Source organism: Balaenoptera ricei, chromosome 12 (assembly GCF_028023285.1).
Source record: "Balaenoptera ricei isolate mBalRic1 chromosome 12, mBalRic1.hap2, whole genome shotgun sequence".
NCBI lineage: Eukaryota > Metazoa > Chordata > Mammalia > Artiodactyla > Balaenopteridae > Balaenoptera > Balaenoptera ricei.
This window is the reverse complement of record NC_082650.1, coordinates 80,541,680-80,560,515: the sequence shown is the minus strand read 5'-3', so window position 1 is coordinate 80,560,515 and position 18,836 is coordinate 80,541,680. Positions and strand designations below refer to the sequence as shown.

At 37.9% G+C, this 18,836-nt stretch overlaps 1 protein-coding gene and 1 long non-coding RNA gene across 5 annotated transcripts in view; one reads left to right on the top strand and one right to left on the bottom strand.

The window, feature by feature from the left end:
* IRAK1BP1 (interleukin 1 receptor associated kinase 1 binding protein 1) overlaps positions 1–3,798 on the top strand; it is a 33,354-nt gene extending 29,556 nt beyond the window's left edge. Inside the window, exons 3-4 of the mRNA XM_059942099.1 lie at positions 3,064–3,194; positions 3,302–3,798. Of these exons, the coding sequence (XP_059798082.1) occupies positions 3,064–3,194; positions 3,302–3,572 (402 nt within the window). The 3' untranslated portion in view covers positions 3,573–3,798. The remainder of the gene's footprint in view (positions 1–3,063; positions 3,195–3,301) is intronic.
* A 1,516-nt stretch (positions 3,799–5,314) lies between these two features.
* Positions 5,315–16,733, bottom strand: LOC132376436 (uncharacterized). Of its 4 annotated transcripts, XR_009506296.1 has the most exons (7): positions 16,469–16,733; positions 12,964–13,060; positions 11,129–11,218; positions 10,538–10,711; positions 6,670–6,830; positions 6,105–6,307; positions 5,315–5,543 (listed from the first exon to the last, which is right to left on the bottom strand). It is a non-coding gene; the product is annotated as an uncharacterized LOC132376436 (long non-coding RNA). The 4 variants fall into 4 exon arrangements; XR_009506294.1 differs by lacking the exon at positions 10,538–10,711; XR_009506297.1 differs by lacking the exon at positions 10,538–10,711 and having other exon boundaries at positions 6,223–6,307.
* Between the last annotated feature and the right edge of the window lie 2,103 nt (positions 16,734–18,836).

Below are 18,836 nucleotides of genomic sequence, written 5' to 3'. Positions count from 1 at the left end.
TGAGCCTGCGCGTCTGGAGCCTGTGCTCTGCAACAAGAGAGGCCGCAACAGTGAGAGGCCCGTGCACCGCGATGAAGAGTGGCCCCCGCTTGCCCCAACTAGAGAAAGCCCTCGCACAGAAACGAAGACCCAACACGGCCATAAATAAATAAATAAATAAATAAATCACAGCAATATTTTTTGATCCGTCTCCTAAACTAAAGGAAATAAAGGTAAAAATAAACAAATGAGACCGAATTAAACTTAAAAGCTTTTGCACAGCAAAGGTAACCATTGACAAAATGAAAAGACAACCTACTGAATGGGAGAAAATATTTGCAAATGATAAAACTACCATATGACCTAGCAATCCCACTCCTGGGTATATATCTGGAAAAAGCAAAAACACTAATTCAAAAAGATACATGCACCCCAGTGTTCATCCAGCATTATTTGTAACTGCCAAGATACGGAAGCAACCTAAGTGTCCATCAACAGATGAATGAATAAAGAAGCTATGGTATATGTATATATATATGTGTGTGTGTGTGTGTGTGTGTGTGTGTGTATACACAATGGAATACTACTGAGCCATAAAAAAGAATGAAATTTTGCCATTTGCAGCAACATGGATGGACTTGGAGGGCATTATGCTAAGTGAAATAAGTCAGACAAAGAAAGACAAATACTGTATATCACTTACATGTGAAGTCTAAAAAATATAAAAAGCTAGTGAATAAAACAAAAAAGAAGCAGACTCACAGATATAGAGAACAAACTAATGGTTACCAGTGTTGGAGGGCAGGGGCAATATAGGAGTGGGAGAGTGGGAGGTACAGACTATTGGGTATAAGATAGGCTCAAGGACATAGAGTTACAACACGAGGAATAGAGCCAATATTTTGTAGTAACTGTAAATGGAAAGTAACCTTTTAAATTGTCCAAAAAATAAAAAATTAAATTAAAAAAATTAAGTGCAACTATTTTAAAAAAAACAGATCAGTGGCTTTCAGGGGCTGGGATCTGGGGAGCACAGGGGAATTTGAGGAAGTTGATGGGACGGATCATAATGGTGGCTACATGAGTAAATGCATCTGTCAAAATTCATAGAACGTATACTAAAAGGAGTGTATTTTGCTCTATATAAGTTATGCCTTAATAAACCTGACTTTAAAAAAATCAAAGGGGTGCATAAAGATATACCATGCTAACAATAACCAAAAGAAAGTTGTAGTGGCTATGATAATATCAGACAGAGTATATTTCAAAGCAAAGAGTATTACCCAGATAAAGATGATTTTATAATGATAAATGGGTCAATCAAGAGAATATAACAGTCTTAAACACATACATTTAATATTAAAGCTTCAAAATACTTAAAGCAAAAATGATAGAACTGAAATATTTGAAATTTAAATAACATACTTCTCAATAACCCATGGGTCAAAGGAGAAGTTAAAAGAGAAATTAAAAAGTGCATACATTTAAGGGAGAATTTATGCCAATTCTGTACAAACTTTTCCAGAAAATGAAGAAGCTGGAATACTTTCCAACTCATTATTTGGAACCAGAAGATAACAAAACTGGGGTGGGGTGGGGGGGACATTACAAGCAAAGAAAACTACAGACCAGTGTCCATCATAAACTTATGTGCAGAAATTATAAACAAAACTTTAGCAAATCAAATGCAGTGATATATAAAAAGGATAATATATAATGACCAAGTATGGTTCATCCCTGCAATGAAAGGTTGGTTCAACATTCAAAAACCGGTCAATCTAATTTATCATATTAACAGAGTAAGAAAGAAACATATGATGATCTCAATAGATGAAGAAAAACATTTAACAAAGTCCAACATCCATTCCTAATAAAAATTCTCAGCAAACTAGAAATAGTAGGGAACTTCCTCAAAATGATGAAGGGAACCTATGAAAAATCTACAGTTACCATCATATTTATTGATGAAACACTGATTGCTTTGTGCCTAAGATCAGGAACAAGACAAACGTATCTACTCTCACAACTTCTATCCAACATTGTACTTGAAGTTCTAGCCAGTGCAGTGAGGCATGAAAAAGAAATAAAAGGCATCCATACTGGAAAGTAAGAAGTAAAATTGTCTTTATTCATGGACAGCGTGACCATCAATGTAGAAAATCTAATGGAATCTACAAAAAAACTATTAGAACTAATAAACATCAAAAATATAAAATACCTAGGGATAAATCTGATCTTTTAACTGTGTATGCTGAAAACTACAAAATATTGCTAAGAGAAATTAAAGAAGATCTAAATAAATGAAGAAACATACCTTGTTCCTGATTTGGAAGACTCAGTATCATTAAGGTATCAGGTCTTCCTTAATCTATATTTAGAGTCATTGCAATCCCACTCAAAATCCCAGTCAGCTTTAAAAAAAAAAAAAACTTGAAATTGACAAACTGATTATAAAAGACATTATTCACTTAGTATTGAAACCAGATAGAACATCAGTCTTCCCTGGATAACATTTATGATTAAAGGCAACTGTTCCTCATTGTATAAGATGACTCAGGAGGTTACCTCATCCCTCTCTTTCTCTTTGCTGCTTCCACATATTTAAAGGCAGAGGACATAGTGAAATAGATGAACTTCTGCATATAGATCTGAAAATAACTTCTGGAAGAAGAAACATACCTCAGATGACAGCAGTGAAGTATGAAGTAATTACCTCTAATCAGGAAGCTAGCTAATGGCATAGATGACTAAAGAGTCATGAAACATTTATCAGGGTTAGAATTTAGCTGAATAATAAAGTTGAAGGGGAAACCCTCCAGTTCTCTTTCATAAAAGTCTCTGACTGATTTAAAATGAAGTTTTAAATGTTCAAGTCAACATTAGATAAATTACAAAATTCATAAGCAAAAATAAATTTAATAACAAAATTTAGTTATAAGTACCAAGTAGGTCTTTCATATCTGTTACATACTATAAAATGACCTCATTGTAACCTGGCTTTACTTTTTTTAACTCACATTTAGAGAAAGATTTGAAATAACGCATCAGACATGAAAATAATTTCAATTGTCATTTCATTTACAGGTCTGCATTACATTTACTGAATTCGGAAAAATGCAAAATATTTGTAACTTTCTTGTTGAAAAGCTAGATAGCTCTGTTGTCATCAGCCAACCCCAGTTCTATCATACTCCAGGTTCTATTGAGAATCTTCGGTAAGTTAAGCACATCTTTAAATTAATTATCAACTAATTAAACAAAACTATTCAGTGCTGCGGTTTGTTGAATGTCGTATTAATAATCTCTGCATTTAATTCCTAAGACGGCAAGCCTGTCTTGTTGCTGTAGAAAATGCATGGCGCAAAGCTCAAGAAGTCTGTAATCTTGTTGGCCAAACTCTAGGAAAACCTTTATTAATCAAAGAAGAAGAAATGAAAGAATGGGAAGGCCAAATAGATGATCACCAGTCATCCAGACTCTCAAGTTCGTTAACTGTACAACAAAAAATCAAAAGTGCAACAATACATGCTGCTTGCAAAGTATTTATAACTTTTGAAGTAAAGGGGAGAGAGAAGAAAAAAAACCGTATCTGAAATTCTGACCAAAATATATTGTGTTTGTATCTTTTTGTCTATTTGTATACTTTTTATAATGTTTGCTTTTGTCCTGAATATAAATGTATTGTGTAGTCTATAAAGTGTTTCTCCCCCAAGTCTGTCAGTCCTTGAATATAGTTCCACAGAATACTTATGTTTACTTTCTGTTTTTGAAAACTTACTATGGGAAATACTCTTTGGAAATAAATGTGTTATATGTGCACACTTGCATAGTGACAGTTCATATAAGTGTGTGTGTAAATAATTTGATATTCCTACTACAGGATGAAATATTGACACAGTTATTAACATGATTCTTAACATTCATAGAAAGAATGATGAGCAATACATAACTTTTGATAAAAGGGTAATGAGATATACTAAGAAAATATTTTGATGACTGAAATAAAAGATAATATATGGACCAGACTCTCTTCACTAGGGCTCCTTTGATTATACCAGCACTCTCCAGTACAAATATATATATAATGCAATCCACATATGTAATTTAAAATTTCCTAGTAGATACATTTTTTAAAAAGTAAAAAACGGTTGAAGCTAATTTTAATATTTTATTTAACCCAGTATATCCAAAATATTATCATTTCAGCATGTAATTATTCTTAAATTAATGGATATTTTATATTCTTTTTTATACGAAGTTTTCAAAATCCAGGGTATATTTTATATTACAGCACATCTCAATTCAGATGCTAAATTTTCATCAGAAATACTTGATCTGTATTTAAGTTTTTTAAAATATAGGCAGAAAAAATAGATTCACACACCCAGTTGTTCCAGACATTCTTGAAAGAGCTAGTAACTGGATCACGTGTCAGTTTTTAAATAAAATTTTTTTTTTTAATTTAAAATTCAGTTCCTTAGTTGCACTAGCCACATTTCAAGGACTCGAAAGCCGTAAGTAGGTCATGGCTACCGTGTTGGACAGTGCAGGGCCATACACTGAGAAAATACTGATCCTTAAGGCTATCTGAGCAAGTACATATCATTGCCATTGCATTATACACCATCTGCAGGTGTGTCTACATCAGCCAAGTCTGTTATGCAGCACAGGCTTTCCATTCCCTGCCATACAGCTAAGCCCTAGGGTTTTTCCTTTGATATAGCTTGACACTCATATACCAATGTTTCTTTCCTATAACGTATTCCAGTAGTTTTCACTCCCGCCCACTTTCTTAAGTGGCACTAAAACCGCTTAATCCATCTCTTCTGTAGTATCCTTGGTGGGAAGGAGTGTGGAAGCTAAGAAGAAAACTTCTAGAATCCAACACCGCTATTTTAAAATCCTGATTTTACTACTAGAATGTAAGCTCCTTTAGAATGGAGATCTTGTCTTTTTCTCATTCACAGCTGCATTCTCAGTCTTAGCATAGTGACAGGGCCAACACAGAGTCGGCTCTCAAATATCTGCTGAGCAATGTACTGGTTATAGGAACTTGGCAAGGCACTTTAATTTCTTTAAGCTTCTCTTTCCTCACCAATGAAATGAGGCTAATAATACCTACCCTGCAGTGTTGTTACTACAAGGATTAAAGTTGATAACTGTAAGACCACAAGAATAATGCCTAGCACATAGCAGTTACTTGGTAAATGGTAGCCACTATACCAGCTGCATTCTTTGATTATTGTCAACCCAAGTAAAAGTTGGCTTTTCCAAATCTATCATTAAGATGAATTTTTAAATAGTCATATTAAAAATAAACTTATCAGAAAACCAGTTTAAGGTATGTTGAAGTTTTATTTCCAAAAAGAGTTAAATAAATTATATTTTAGCTTTTATTTATCCAGTTGGGTAGAAAAGTACAATTGAGTCTGTACATCAAGAAAAAAATTGTTCATACTCAATAAAATTTAATCACAGGGGGTGAGTTTTCTTAGCCACGGCTTCATTGTATCTTTGGTTCCATCATATTTGGTAAAGAAGGTTTTCAACTTAGCAATAAATACCTAAAAACAAATTTTAAGTTAGCAAACACTTTTTAGAATTTACAGGCATTATTAAAGATGTTGCCTCAAAAAAAAATCCTATAAAATGGACAGTCCTACAATTCTGTAGAGCATCTAAGAGAAGTAATCCTTCAAAGATTGGACTGGTTTATGTATGACATCCTGTGTACTTTAAGACTAAGGGTATCAAATTTAGTTGTCAGTTAATGGCAAGTTAATTTCTGACACATGGCAGATACTGGAGTATCACAATGAATTACTTAGGGGACCTGTGCCACAGAGCCTGCTAGAATAAACCTAGCCCGAACTTAATCCTGACAGAATTTCTTTCTTCTGAACCCCTTTTTAAAGAAAATCTTTCAAGAAAGCAAAAAATTGTAATTGCTGTTTTCTGAAAGAAAATTTCTTTCTAATTAGGATATTTGAAACAGATCCACTATGTTCCAAGCTCCTTTTTAGAAGGAAATACTATTAAAATAAGGTTTCTGAATATTACTGATAAAATTTAGGATTCCATTCAGCTACATGCTAAAGATTCCATTTTTTGTAGTAGCGATTTACCTTACTTATGTCAGTATTCTTATTTGACAGTTAATTTGAGTTCAGTGTAAATAAGACCTGGAAAAATATTTTTTAACTTAAGATTCTGTGCCTCATATTCCATAAATATTGTTATGACCTCCTTGGAAATGTAGGTTTAGGAGACGCAAATTCTGTCAGACTTGTTGATGAGAATTTGATAGTGAGGAATTCTTCTCACTGGCCTAAAAACAATAAAAACATGAATTATGAGGTCAAAAGTGGGAGTTAACATATTATCTACATTACAAAATTATGTGGAAGACAAATGTTTTATTATTCATTCCAGAAAAAAACTATATAAATCGGTTTAATTAAAATAACAAACATTTATTATTTTATTCATATTATATTTGCAGCCAAATAGTTTCTAATAGCCATAAAATCTCCTGTGGCCTAAATCACTTTAACATGTTCAGTTATGTTAAAAGACTGGAATTAACAGTGGCTTATCCAAGTCAAACACTTCTCAGGGTGAGGTAATAGATACTTTTCAAGAGGAATTATTTGTACTATTTTATTAAACCGAATAACATTCTTTTATCACCTGTTTAGCAGGGGGATATTCTGTTTCAGCCACCCTCTGGAGCTCTGGCTTCAGTGTCCCAACCAAAAGTACTCCCAAATAGCCATGTCACTTATGGATGTTCACCAGTCCCACCTCAGAATGAGCAAATGCTGGCTTTGGACTTCAAATGTAAGTTGGTACTGTTATAACAGTGATAAAACAAAACAGCTAATCAAAAACATATTATTTGCTACACAGAGTTTGATTTATCAGGGTTTCATATGCTTGATACAATTAATAAGGCAAATCAGTGAACCAAAAACTAAAATCAGTTTCCACACTAAGAGATTAAAAGCCTAGGTGGCAGGAGAAAGTACTAATCTAAATGATCCTGAAACAAGGCAGTGATCCCTGAATTTTAAAAAAAATCCTCCAAATATCATGTTGCCATCTGGTGGCAGTGGGGGGGGTGTGTGTGTGTGTCCATTTTTTTAAATATAGAGATTCTGTCATCCTCTGCTCCTTCCCTTCTGCAAACGATTTTGCACAAAAGACTCAAAAACAGGTAAATAGTTCCAATACTTCAAACAGAAAAATTTGCACTGATTACATTCATTACATCCTAATTTTTCATCAGTTTCTATACAAGACTATGAACTCCTCAAGGGTAGGGCTATGTCTTAAACATTTCTTTTCCTAGTACCTGGCTAATAAAAGGCTAAGAGGAGGAAAAGCTGGTTGTCAGTTATTCTGCTTTATTCCCAAATCAGAAGAATAGCATTTATAGCAGAGTACCTCAATGTTGGTACACATGGAAGTGGGGAAGGGAAATGCAGGGCACTGATTCCAGAGTCAAGTACAAATATGATCTATAATAGGCTTTGAAAATTAATGGTAATGGAAACAAATTCAATTTCAATATCTATTTATTAAAAGTTTTAACTGAATTTATTAGATGCAGTTTTATAGTGGTTGCAGTCAGAATTTCAAAAGCAACTTTCCCTGAGAGTGTGTTATGGGCTGTTGTTTTGTTTTCTGTTGTTGTTTTGGGGTTTTTTTGGCTCTAGTTCACTGTTTTTATTTACATAACCACCTTTCTCCCAGACAAGCAACATTAGCAAAACTTAAGGCAAAGATGCCTTGCTGGTGACCATCCTGTTCAATTTTCTTCCGCGGAGGGTCTTCTCAGTGGCCAGTTACCACATGGAGTTCCTGCTGTGTTTGCACATTTTCTACTGGGTCAGCTCTAAGTGAGGACCTTTGCCCTACCCTCCTGTCACCACTGAGAGTAATTATACTTGTACCACACATTGCTCACCAACAGGCCATGACAAACTCTCAGGGAAAGTTGCTTTCTTTGAAATTCTGACTTCAACCACTATAAAACTGCATCTAATAAATTCAGTTAACTTACAACTTCTAATAAACAGATGCTTAAATTGAATGTTTCCATTACCATTAATTTTACTTTCAAAACCTATTTTAGAAGGTTATATTTGTACTTGATAGCAATAATGAATTTGTATCTCACACAAAAACAGTTTTTATGCTTTTTCTTTTTACCAAATCAGCCATGTTTATTGTAATTCCATTTAAAAAGAGTGAGTGTAATGATTCAGATAAATCAAGTCTAGCCCAAGTAAGTAAATAGCATCAAAAGAAAATTTTTCTTAGTTTATGCTAAACTAATGATGAAAGGTCTGAAGTATTACATTCTATATCGGAGTAGGAGGTGAGGTATAATTAAAGTTGAATGTCAATCAGATACAATACAAAATTATTTTAATATAGCAAATGTTTCACTAGCTCAATACCTGCAAGGAAAGCATAGATTTCTTCTTCATTGTACCTATTCCTAAAATGATAAAGATGCAGTGATACAGGCTGATGTGTTCTGCAAAGAATCCATGATGAATATGCAGCCGAAACCTTTGAAAATTTTATTTGCAAACCACAGAGGTCGGCATATATTTGAGGAATGACTATATTTGTTTCATTCTGTAGGAATGTTGAGAATTCATAGCATCCCCAAATGTTACTACTCTTAAACGTTACATTCATTTAAAGTATTCAGGGACTTCCCTGGTGGTCCAGTGGCTAACACTCCACACTCCCAATGCAGGGGGCCCGGGTTCTATCCCTGGTCGGGGAACTAGATCCCATATGCCACAACTAAGAGTTCTCATGCTGCAACTAAAGATTCCGCATGCTGCAACTAAAGATCCTGCATGCCGCAACTAAAAGATCCCGCATGCCGCAACTAAAAGATCACACATACTGCAACTAAAGATCCTGCATGTGCAACTAAAAAGATCATGCATGCTGCAACTAAAAGATCTCGCATGCTGCAATGAGGATCCCGCACGCGGCAACGAAGATCCCGCATGCTGCACCTAAGACCCAGTGCACCCAAATAAATGAATAAATAAAACTTACTTTAATAAATAAATAAAATATTCAACTGTTCGTTTGAATAAGAAATAGAGAATTGATGATCTCACTAACATTAAATCCAACACTTTAGACATGTTTATCTAAATGATTAGACATTTCATTGTCCAATATTAACTAATGGTTTTTCATATTATTTGGTGACAACTCTGGAAACATAACCCTGCAATAACCACACGACTGAATAACTATGAGAACACCTGCAGCTCTGAGACTTGGAGAGATTCTAGCCCTCACTCCACCACCGCAGCCCTGATGTCAGGAAGAGCAGAAACCCCAGCAGGGTCTACAGAGCCACCCAACCACTGCTTCTCCATGTGTTCAGAAAGGGAATATGGGAGTTGAGAGAATAATGAACTTCTTGGAAGAGAGCAGCCATGACAGAAGCTGTCACATCACTCCCAGAAGTATATGTGGAGGCAGTTCCTTCAATGCTTAGTTTGCAGTTTGCAGTCTGCTACCTGCCAGAGCTTATTACGACTAGAAAGAAACAGGTAAAGTCTGAATATAAAGAATTTTTAAAAATCTCGATCAGGAATGTGTGTAGTTGTAATGCTACACTTGCAAGCAACATCATTTAAGAAGAAGGGACAAAAGCTAAAATTAAAATGCTTGAAATTAATAAAACATATAACAAATCAAAGTTTTGTTTAGGTTTTTATCTTTAAAAAAAAAAAGAATTCTGAGTACTCTTCTCCCCTTCCTACCCTGTCTCACATACAAACTGCTATTTCCCATGAATGCTCTCTCTCCAGTCATACACAGTCAAGATAAACAGCCCAAAATCTTGCACATAAGTGCCCTTAACTGAGTCTGCATATCGCAAATAAAGCCAGACATCTTTTCATTTTTGCCACTGAGAAGATGAATTATCATGGATGGTGAGGTTTTCATGACTTATTTGGGGAAAAGTGGATTATGTGTTAAAAAAACTGTTTTATCAAGTCTTAATAACAGTTATATTAGGGTATATTTTGCTACCTGCATCATAATTCTTTTTTCATACCCTGTCCAAAATATATCCCCTTTCCAGCCAAGCCTAAAATAATCCAGGACAAATGTTGGAATAAATGTCAAGTTACAATTATTTCTTACAGTTTTTCTTATTCTTTTTCATAAAAAAAAAAATCAGTATTGAATCAGCATGAAAATGTCAAAAATAAATGACTTTTATTTTCAAGGTTTGAAATGAACTTAGGATAATATTCTTACACCTGTAGAATCCCTTAAACCATTCTGTTTGCTAGATGTCTGTGGTCAGTTATATCCCTATGCCCATTATTATTTTTAGGACACTTTTTATTCTCAAGTGGCCTTGATGCTTTTAAATTCATGGTTTTACACTGTTATCTGAAAAATCTTATAAACATTTGTATATATAGATGTAGATACATAGATATATAAATTATCAAAATAAAAGGGATTACTCCTTTGCCACTTCCCCATTACTACTCACAGTATAGTTTTTTTTTTAAATGATGGGCTTCCCTGGTGGTGCAGTGGTTAAGAATCCGCCTGCCAATGCAGGGGACATGGGTTCGAGCCCTGGTCCAGGAAGATCCCACATGCCGCAGAGCAACTGAGCCCGTGCACCACAACTACTGAAGTCCACGCGCCTAGAGCCCGTGCTCTGCAACAAGAGAAGCCATCCAATGAGAAACCCACGCACCGCAACGAAGAGTAGCCCCCGCTCGCTGCAACTAGAGAAAGCCCGCGCACGGCAACAAAGACCCAACACAGCCAAAAATAGAAATAAATAAACTTATTTAAAAAATGAATCAGCCTCCTCTTTTTAAATAGGAAGTAATTATCCCTACTCTTAGCTCCTCGGCCTTTAAAATATTTATTCAAGAATAACATGGAGTTAATAAGTTTTACATAGATTACTAGAAGCCTGGTGAACCTTCTAGATGGTCAGAAAAGACCATTCCTAACTTCCTTTATTTTATACACGATATCTTAGTTCAAAATATATTTTGGAAAGGGTATGTGCAAACCAGGAGTCAGATTAGGCAAAATTTGAAAGCAGATTTATAAATGCTCCCACCTTGTCTTTAATAACCAGTGCTTCATGTGAGTCATGCATGCCTTCATTCTCTGGGATGACCATCTAAAACCATTCCAACAGTCAGAAAGCCTTAAAAAGAAAGAAATAAAATGCTTTTAAAACAACAAATGGCATAATGCGTATTAGTATATCGCAAATGGCGTTTCTTGTTACCTAAGTCTAGCTATCATCTCTGAGAGAGGAATTTGTCTTTTATCCAACCATGTTGAGTTTATCTGTGTAAAAGTTAGAGAAAATAGACCTCGTCCATGAAACAAGAGTATTAAAATACGTAAAACACACACACACACACGCACACACACTCCATGTCATGCCCAGTAAGTTTTCTGTTGTGAGAAATCAGCGTCGGAACCGTAGGTTATTTTATCTTAAGAATGTAATGTTTTAATGAGAAAAGTATAATCTAGCTACATAGTATTTTTCTGCATTTTTATTACAGTTTTATTGTTCATTAGAGCCAATTTCTCTTTTCCACAAAGGATCTTTTTCTCATTTTGTACATGTTTAAAAGGAACGTACATCAGACAAAATTTATTGTTCAGAAAAAAACTTTGATAAGCACACTGTTTTTAAAAAGTGTAATATATCTTATGGGGCAATCAGTCACCCCTGGAATACTGTGGAGCTTTTCACCCTGTAGGGTCAAAACTGAGCTAATAGTAAAAAGGAATTCTAAAGTCTTACATACCAATATTCAACATTGATATGTGATTTTATAATAATATTTTACTACAGTTCTCTGATGTCCCAAGAGTTCACAAAACTGCAAAAAAAAAAAAAAAAAAAAAAAGCAAAAGAAAAGTCAGGGTAAAAATCCAGATTTGGCGAGGCTAAAAAACTGACTGCAATCCCCACCTCAGCCCTCACTGATGTGACATACAGGATCTGTCTGAAATAGGGTGAGTAACTCAGTAATTTCTTTCCCCCAAAAGGTGAGGAGAGTATACACCAATAAAAAGCTGAGAGTAAGACATGTATGCTGGAATAAACTACCCTCGAGTATATGGAATGCTAAATATTCTTTTTTTACTGAATAATCTGGTTTCTTTCCCAGCTATATAGGGAAATGATATGTGAAAGAAAGTGGACAAAGAACAGGCTAAGATCATGTCTCCATTACCCTCATAGTCTTGCTTGATTTTCCTTGAGATAAAGCTAAAAAGTCAATACTTTTCAGAAGTTACACTTTGTCATCCAAGGTAACCACCTGACTTTATTTTTCTCCAAAATTGTTTTGAGCCCCCATTTGCCCATCCGTGCTCAAGCTAGTTTTAAAAAAAGATTTTAAGAAGAGTTCCTGTTTGTTCTTAAAGCTAATTGCAATTTTCAAGTTTTCTTATCAATCAAATGTTATTGAAAAGTACTGTGCTAATCTCAATAAGCAGAGGTAGTGTTATAATTTATTGAGCCACCCTCCCAATCCCCGCCTCCAAGAAAAAGATAAGGAGGGAAGATTTAATTACGGAGCTTCCACTACAAAAGGAGAATGTGTACCGATCTTTATTCGTTTTTGTTTTTTTTAATATTTACAGAAGGATGACTATATCATTGTGTTAAGGGATTTCTATTCTTGGACTTTACTTTTCAACATTTTTGTGCACATGTTGTTTAATATCTTTTATTTGCCAAAAGCCACTACATTGATTAACCCATTTCCTGCTCCCACAATCCCAAAGTATTATCTTAAATGATGTGTAAAGTTCTCCCCTGAAGGATGGTAGCTATTTTTTTTAAGGATGAAAGAAAATACAAGAATTACAGTACAGTACAACCCTTTGATTCCTTGAAGACTCTTAGCAGGACCATTGGCATACCTGAGTCAGTAGAGTTTCTAGTGGCGTTCAGCCGACAGAACCATCAGTACACCATCTTCAGGAATCTCCACAGTGAGAAGTCTTCCAAGATGCTTCTCTATGTATTATATCAGGCAAAAAGAAAAATATGTTAATTCACCTTCACTGTGCAATCTCCTTTAGCAAGATTTACATATGAAACACTAGATGTTTTCTAATTACTACCTCTGAACTCAGTAACTTACTACTTCTTATTTTTGGTATTGGATTGAAAGCTAACTAGAAGCATTACCAGGTCATTAGGTTTCTTCCCAGCTACAACTACTCTTCTTAAAATAAATGATAAATAGCATAATTTATTTCCCCTAATTCAAGCACCCGACTTTCCACAAAACTTGGGTTCACTTAACAGGTTTCTTACATTTGTGAGCCCAGATAAAAGCTCACTTGATAAACTTGGTAAAAATAGCTTAAAGAGAAATCTTAGACTGCAAGAAAAGCTTCCTTCAGTAGGAAAAGAATATCCTTTCTTAAGGGTAAATTGAAATTCCTAAGACCAATTTAATCCACAGTTAAAACAATAAAAGGTTAGAAGTTGGCACTGAGAATGTTTATTTTGTATGTGTGTAGAACACACACACAGAGAAAAAAAAATATTGAGATAGCCTAATTTGGATTTTTTTTGCTGAATTGGGCTATTCTCAGTCTGAGTTAGCACTTGTTGTTGATCAGTGTAATGCAGGTGCCTACATTACCGCTGCAGTGTGTACATCTACCAGAAGAATTCTGGATTTAGACATGTCGTGGGGCAGAATCAATGTGCGCTAAATTTTTAAGCCGCCATCTGCTGACTCTTCACCGACAGAGGTCTGACTGGTTTTTCTTCCTTTCAATTTCTTTCCCAGCATCAGGTTTGTTTCCTGATTTACATGTACTCTAGAGCTGGACCATAGAGGTCAACTCCCGGTGCGCTTTCTACCTAATCCCAGACTTCTTCTACAGCATTTTTGATGAGTGGTCAGCCAGTCTTTGGTATTAGAGCATTGGTAGAAAATTATAAAGAATGATAGCATGAAGGCCAGTTTTGGGACGAGAGAGAAAATATGAAATGGGAAGAGGGAAAAGTGTATATTGAAGAGGAAAACTACTGACTCAAGAAGGGAAAGCAGGCAAATAACACACTGGCTGAGGGGTTGCACATCCCTGCAATGTAAAGATTCTAACCTAGCTTCTCGCAGCAAATCCACTGTGTGTATGTGTGTGTTTTGTTTTTGTTTTTATTTACTTGGCCGCATCAGGTCTTAGTTGTGACGCTCAGGCTCTAAAGCGCGCGGGCTTAGTTGCCCCTTGGCATATGGGATCTTAGGTCCCCGAGCAGAGACTGAACCCGCGTCCCCTACATTGGAAGGTGGATTCTTAACCACAGGACCACCAGGGAAGTCCCACATGTGTATGTTTTTAAAGTACATCAAGGATGCCGCTGAATGAGATTTGTCTCTGTATGCTCTTTTCCACTTTCTGATTCCAAGCCAAAATGCTGGGTTTTTAAAGGCATACAAAATGCCGAGGAATTCCACAACTCTTAAGTCCAGACATCACTGGTGAGTCCATTTCACCCTCTAGGAAAAGGTCCTTAAAAAACTAATAATTTACTTCAGTAACAGCAGAAAGTGGTCCAGAGGCTGAGATGAAGTCCAGATGGAGGGGAACTTAGGAATTACTGAAGATATATTAACCAATTATTTGGAGCTTATTTGGATCCGGATTCAAACAAACTAAACAAAACTATAGCAGGAGACATTTGGAAATTTAAATACTGACCAGATGTTTGACGTTATTTCTATGTGTTTGCTCTTTTTCATAATATGGTTGTTTAAAATGGCATCTTTCCATTACTGCATGCTGTTTCCAGTAACAACACAAGAAAAGAGAACAAAAAGAATGAGAAGGCTTGGGTGGGTCACGAAGGATGGACATGCAGTCTGAAAGGCAGGCTGAAAAGCCAGGTGCCCAAACCCTGACATTTATCCAAGTGATAGTAAGGATAAGCCTGGGGAGTTTCCCGGGAGAGGGGTTGCTAGACCATCACGCGAGAAACTGGAGTTGCTAGTCAGGAGGTAGAGCAGGATCTGTGAGAGGGAATGAGGGCCTGCTTGGGGGTGGGGGGGCTTTCTGATCAGGTCACAAGAGGAATGAGAAGAGGACACTGCTTTCTCTCTGCATACAAAAGTGACAGATCAATTAAAATGATCTTCACTTATTCGTTGAGATAGGTTTGTTAAACCAACTTAACTTCATTATCTTAATCACTAGCTGCTGCAGATGAGTGCATGTGAAGTAATATAAAAGATTTTCATTAAAAAGTGTTGAAAACTTCTAAGGTAAAATGGTGTGTTGAGTCAGAACACAGAATCTTTTGAGATAAATAAAAATAAACAACAAAAGAATTACATTATGAATTTTTAAAAAAGTGACAGATTATCAAGAATATATTGAAAGGCAGCTGTGTGCCTACCACACTCCTGGGCATTATGGAACATTCTAGAGAAATACAAATCCCAGAATTTAGCTCATGAATCAGCATCAGAACATAATCGCCTGAGTGAACTATTCACGTAAAGTAGTTAGTTTGGTGACAACATTTGACAGAAAAAAAAAAAAAAATCCACTTCTGGTAAAGTCAATAGTTACTGTTTGAAGAATCATAAATATATATACATGGGTAGACTGAGGTTGTGTAACAGCTCCAAGATACCTAAAGAAAGTGGAGTATGGGTCATAGCAAAGGAGGAAACATGGCATCAACCGGAAGAGAGATAAAGCTGCAGACGACAAAGGACAAACCAAACCAAAACTAACCGCGACAAACACTTGCCCTCCCCCAGGTCCGAAACAGAGCAATAAATTATACACGTCGCCTTCTTCCTCGCCCCCAAAACACCTAAAATGACGCAAGGCGAAGGAGAAGGAGCCGCCCTCGCCCTGGTTCTCCCTCAATCCGGTTACCGTCCAGCAGCCCCGGAGCGGAGGCCCCGGCCCGGCCCGCGCTCCGTCCCGGACGTCCCCGCGCTGCGACGCGGGCGCTCCATCCACACGCAGCGGCGCGGGCCTGTCCCCCGGGGGAGCCGGGATCCCGGCCGGCGCGCCGGGCGAGCCCCTCCCGGGCCGGGCTCAGCCCCCGGGGCGACGCGCTGCGCCCCCGCGGTCGGCTCCCCGGGCGGGCGCTCGCTGGGCAGGGCTGCTGGGGGCGCGCTGCGCTGGGACCCCGCGCTCCGCCGGGTCGTTCGCGCTCCAAGGCGCCGCGCCAGCGCGACCTCGGCCTGCAGGCCTCCGGCGTTTCAGACTCACCGGCCCTCGGCGGGATCTGCCGTAGTCCACCCAGAGCCCCCGTCTCGTGCTGGGACCCCCCAGGCCTAGGCCGTGCCATTTCCCTGCTTTGCCCACTGTTAGTGCAAAAGGTCAGGATGGCCTTCGTGCCCTCCGCATCCCTCACCCTCCTAACGCCGGCAAGGGCCGTGGTTTTTACCTCTTTTTCGCCCTTGCTTCTCAGGCCTTTTACTCCGTTTCTATTGCAGCTGCCCGATCCCAGGCCACTGTCCCTACTGAGACCGTCCTCCGGTCTCAAATCACCGCAAATCCACACCAGGATGCAGTGACCCAACGTAAACGCGACTCTGATCGCGTTCTTCCCAGCTTAAAACCTTTTGGTGGCTCCTGATGGCCAGCAGCATTAAAGGCCAACCCCCTTGCGTGGTTTCAAGGCCCCTCGAGATCTGACCCCTGTGCTCTCCGCAATCTCACCCCTCCTCCTCCTCGCGCGCTCCAGAAGAATTCCACACTCCCTTCTCTGCGATGTTCCCCACCCCCAATGCCTACCAGGCTTGTCTGGCTAATTTACTCACCTCTGTGTTAAAAAGTCGCCTCTGACATCACATCCTCCAGGACTGCCATCCCAGCCAGCAGAGTGAGACGACCCTCAGAGCCCCTGCGTGTTTCTCTCCATTGCGGCAAACCTCACTACTCCAGCTACGTAGTTACCGGTTTTCCCCACCCCACTCCCGGCAGTTCATCACCTGCTACTTTGTACCAGGCACGGGGCTAAGCAGGTGTTACGAATTATTTAATACGTACAACCACCCTAGGAAGTAGCTTCTGTTATTCCCATCATACACATGCAGCATAGGCTAAGAGCTTAAGAAATGTGTCTAATCTCGCATGGCCAGGACGCAGGGGACTCAGGCATCCATATTTTTTAAATTTATGCTCCCGGCGATTCCCGTATGCAGCCGTGATTGAGGATCGCTCTGTGGCCCGTGAGGTCTTTTAGGACAAGGGCCCATCCATGCTTCTGGACCTAGCACAGTGACTGAGACGCAGTAGGTGTTTGTCGAATGAATGGAGGCTTTATTTGATCCTCTACACCAGTCTAGAAGGCAGGCCCATTCAGAAATCGTAACTGCCTTGTTTTCAGATGTGCAAAGAGATCCAGAAAGTTGAGTGACTTTACAGTTCCTAAATGGCAGTGCATGTTCCGGACTAGGAACATCTGACTCCCCTGGGTTCTTTTCACCATCGTAGCTTTTTCTTGGACAGCCTCCCAAAGAAAGATTTCCTTTTGATTCTTCCTGGAAAACTTTGGTGATAAGAGTTTCATTTTCACCTCTGATCAGATTTAGAGCATCTGTAGTGCCAGAGTACAGAGTAGAAAGGGACAGGGTAGGTTCTACTGCCAGAAGGAAAGAGGAGTAGCAACCTTCCTGAGCAACATCGCTCTTTGGATGTTTATCCTTAAAAGGAATTGCTTCAGTTACTGGAGTTATCTCGAGATCATTCCAGGTCATCTGGAATACTATTCCAGGTGGTTCTGCTAAGCCTCTAGGTTGAAGGATTTTTAAGTAAGAAAGAGTAACATCAGAATTGGATTTACTGAACACACACACACACACACACACACACACACACACACCACCAGCAACAGTGCAGGGGATGGGTTGTCAAGGAACAAAAAGTAAACACAGGAAATGATGTCCATAGCAGGGTTGTTAATAACAACAAAAGGCTGGAAACAACCACCATGTCTACTGGCAAACGGAATGGTTCAATTGTGATGTTCACACAATAAATATTATACGTAAGTGGAAATGAATGAATTATACCTTGTGTAAAACATGAATAAATCTTGGAAGTATTACAAAATTACAGTCGTATGAAGGAACAGCCAAAGAATGTAGGAAAAAAACAGCCACCAAAAATGTAGGAAAAAAAGATATTAGAGAGCACTCAGACTCCTTATTTGTTAAACAAAAATGTGATATCCATGTATACACTTGCATACAATATATGCAATTTATTTCACAGATATTTGGATGTTTATAACTCACAGTGCCTCTACAAGCACATGTATATGCATGCTATATAAACACATTATACAACTGGTATACAATGGACTGTGAAAGCATGATTGATGGCACAAATGTTATTACTATGGAGGTGATTGCATCTTTAAAATAGAGTTTAGCTGTGTGGAGCGTCCTCAAAAAATTAAAAACAGAACTACCATGTGATCCAGAAATCCCACTTCTGGGTATATATCCAAAGGAAATGAAATTATTGTCTCAAAGAGATATCTGCACCCCCCCCCATGTTAATTGCAGTATTATTCACAACAGCCAAGATATGGAAACAACATAAGTGCCCATCAACAAATGAATGGATAAAGCAAATATGGTACATATATACAAGGGGATATCATTCAGCCACCAAAAAGAAGGAAATCCTGCCATTTGTGACAACATGGAAGAAACTGGCGGACAGTATGCTAAGTGAAATAAGACAGACAAAGAAAGATAAATACTGTATGATCTCACTTATTATACGTGGACTCTAAAAAAGTC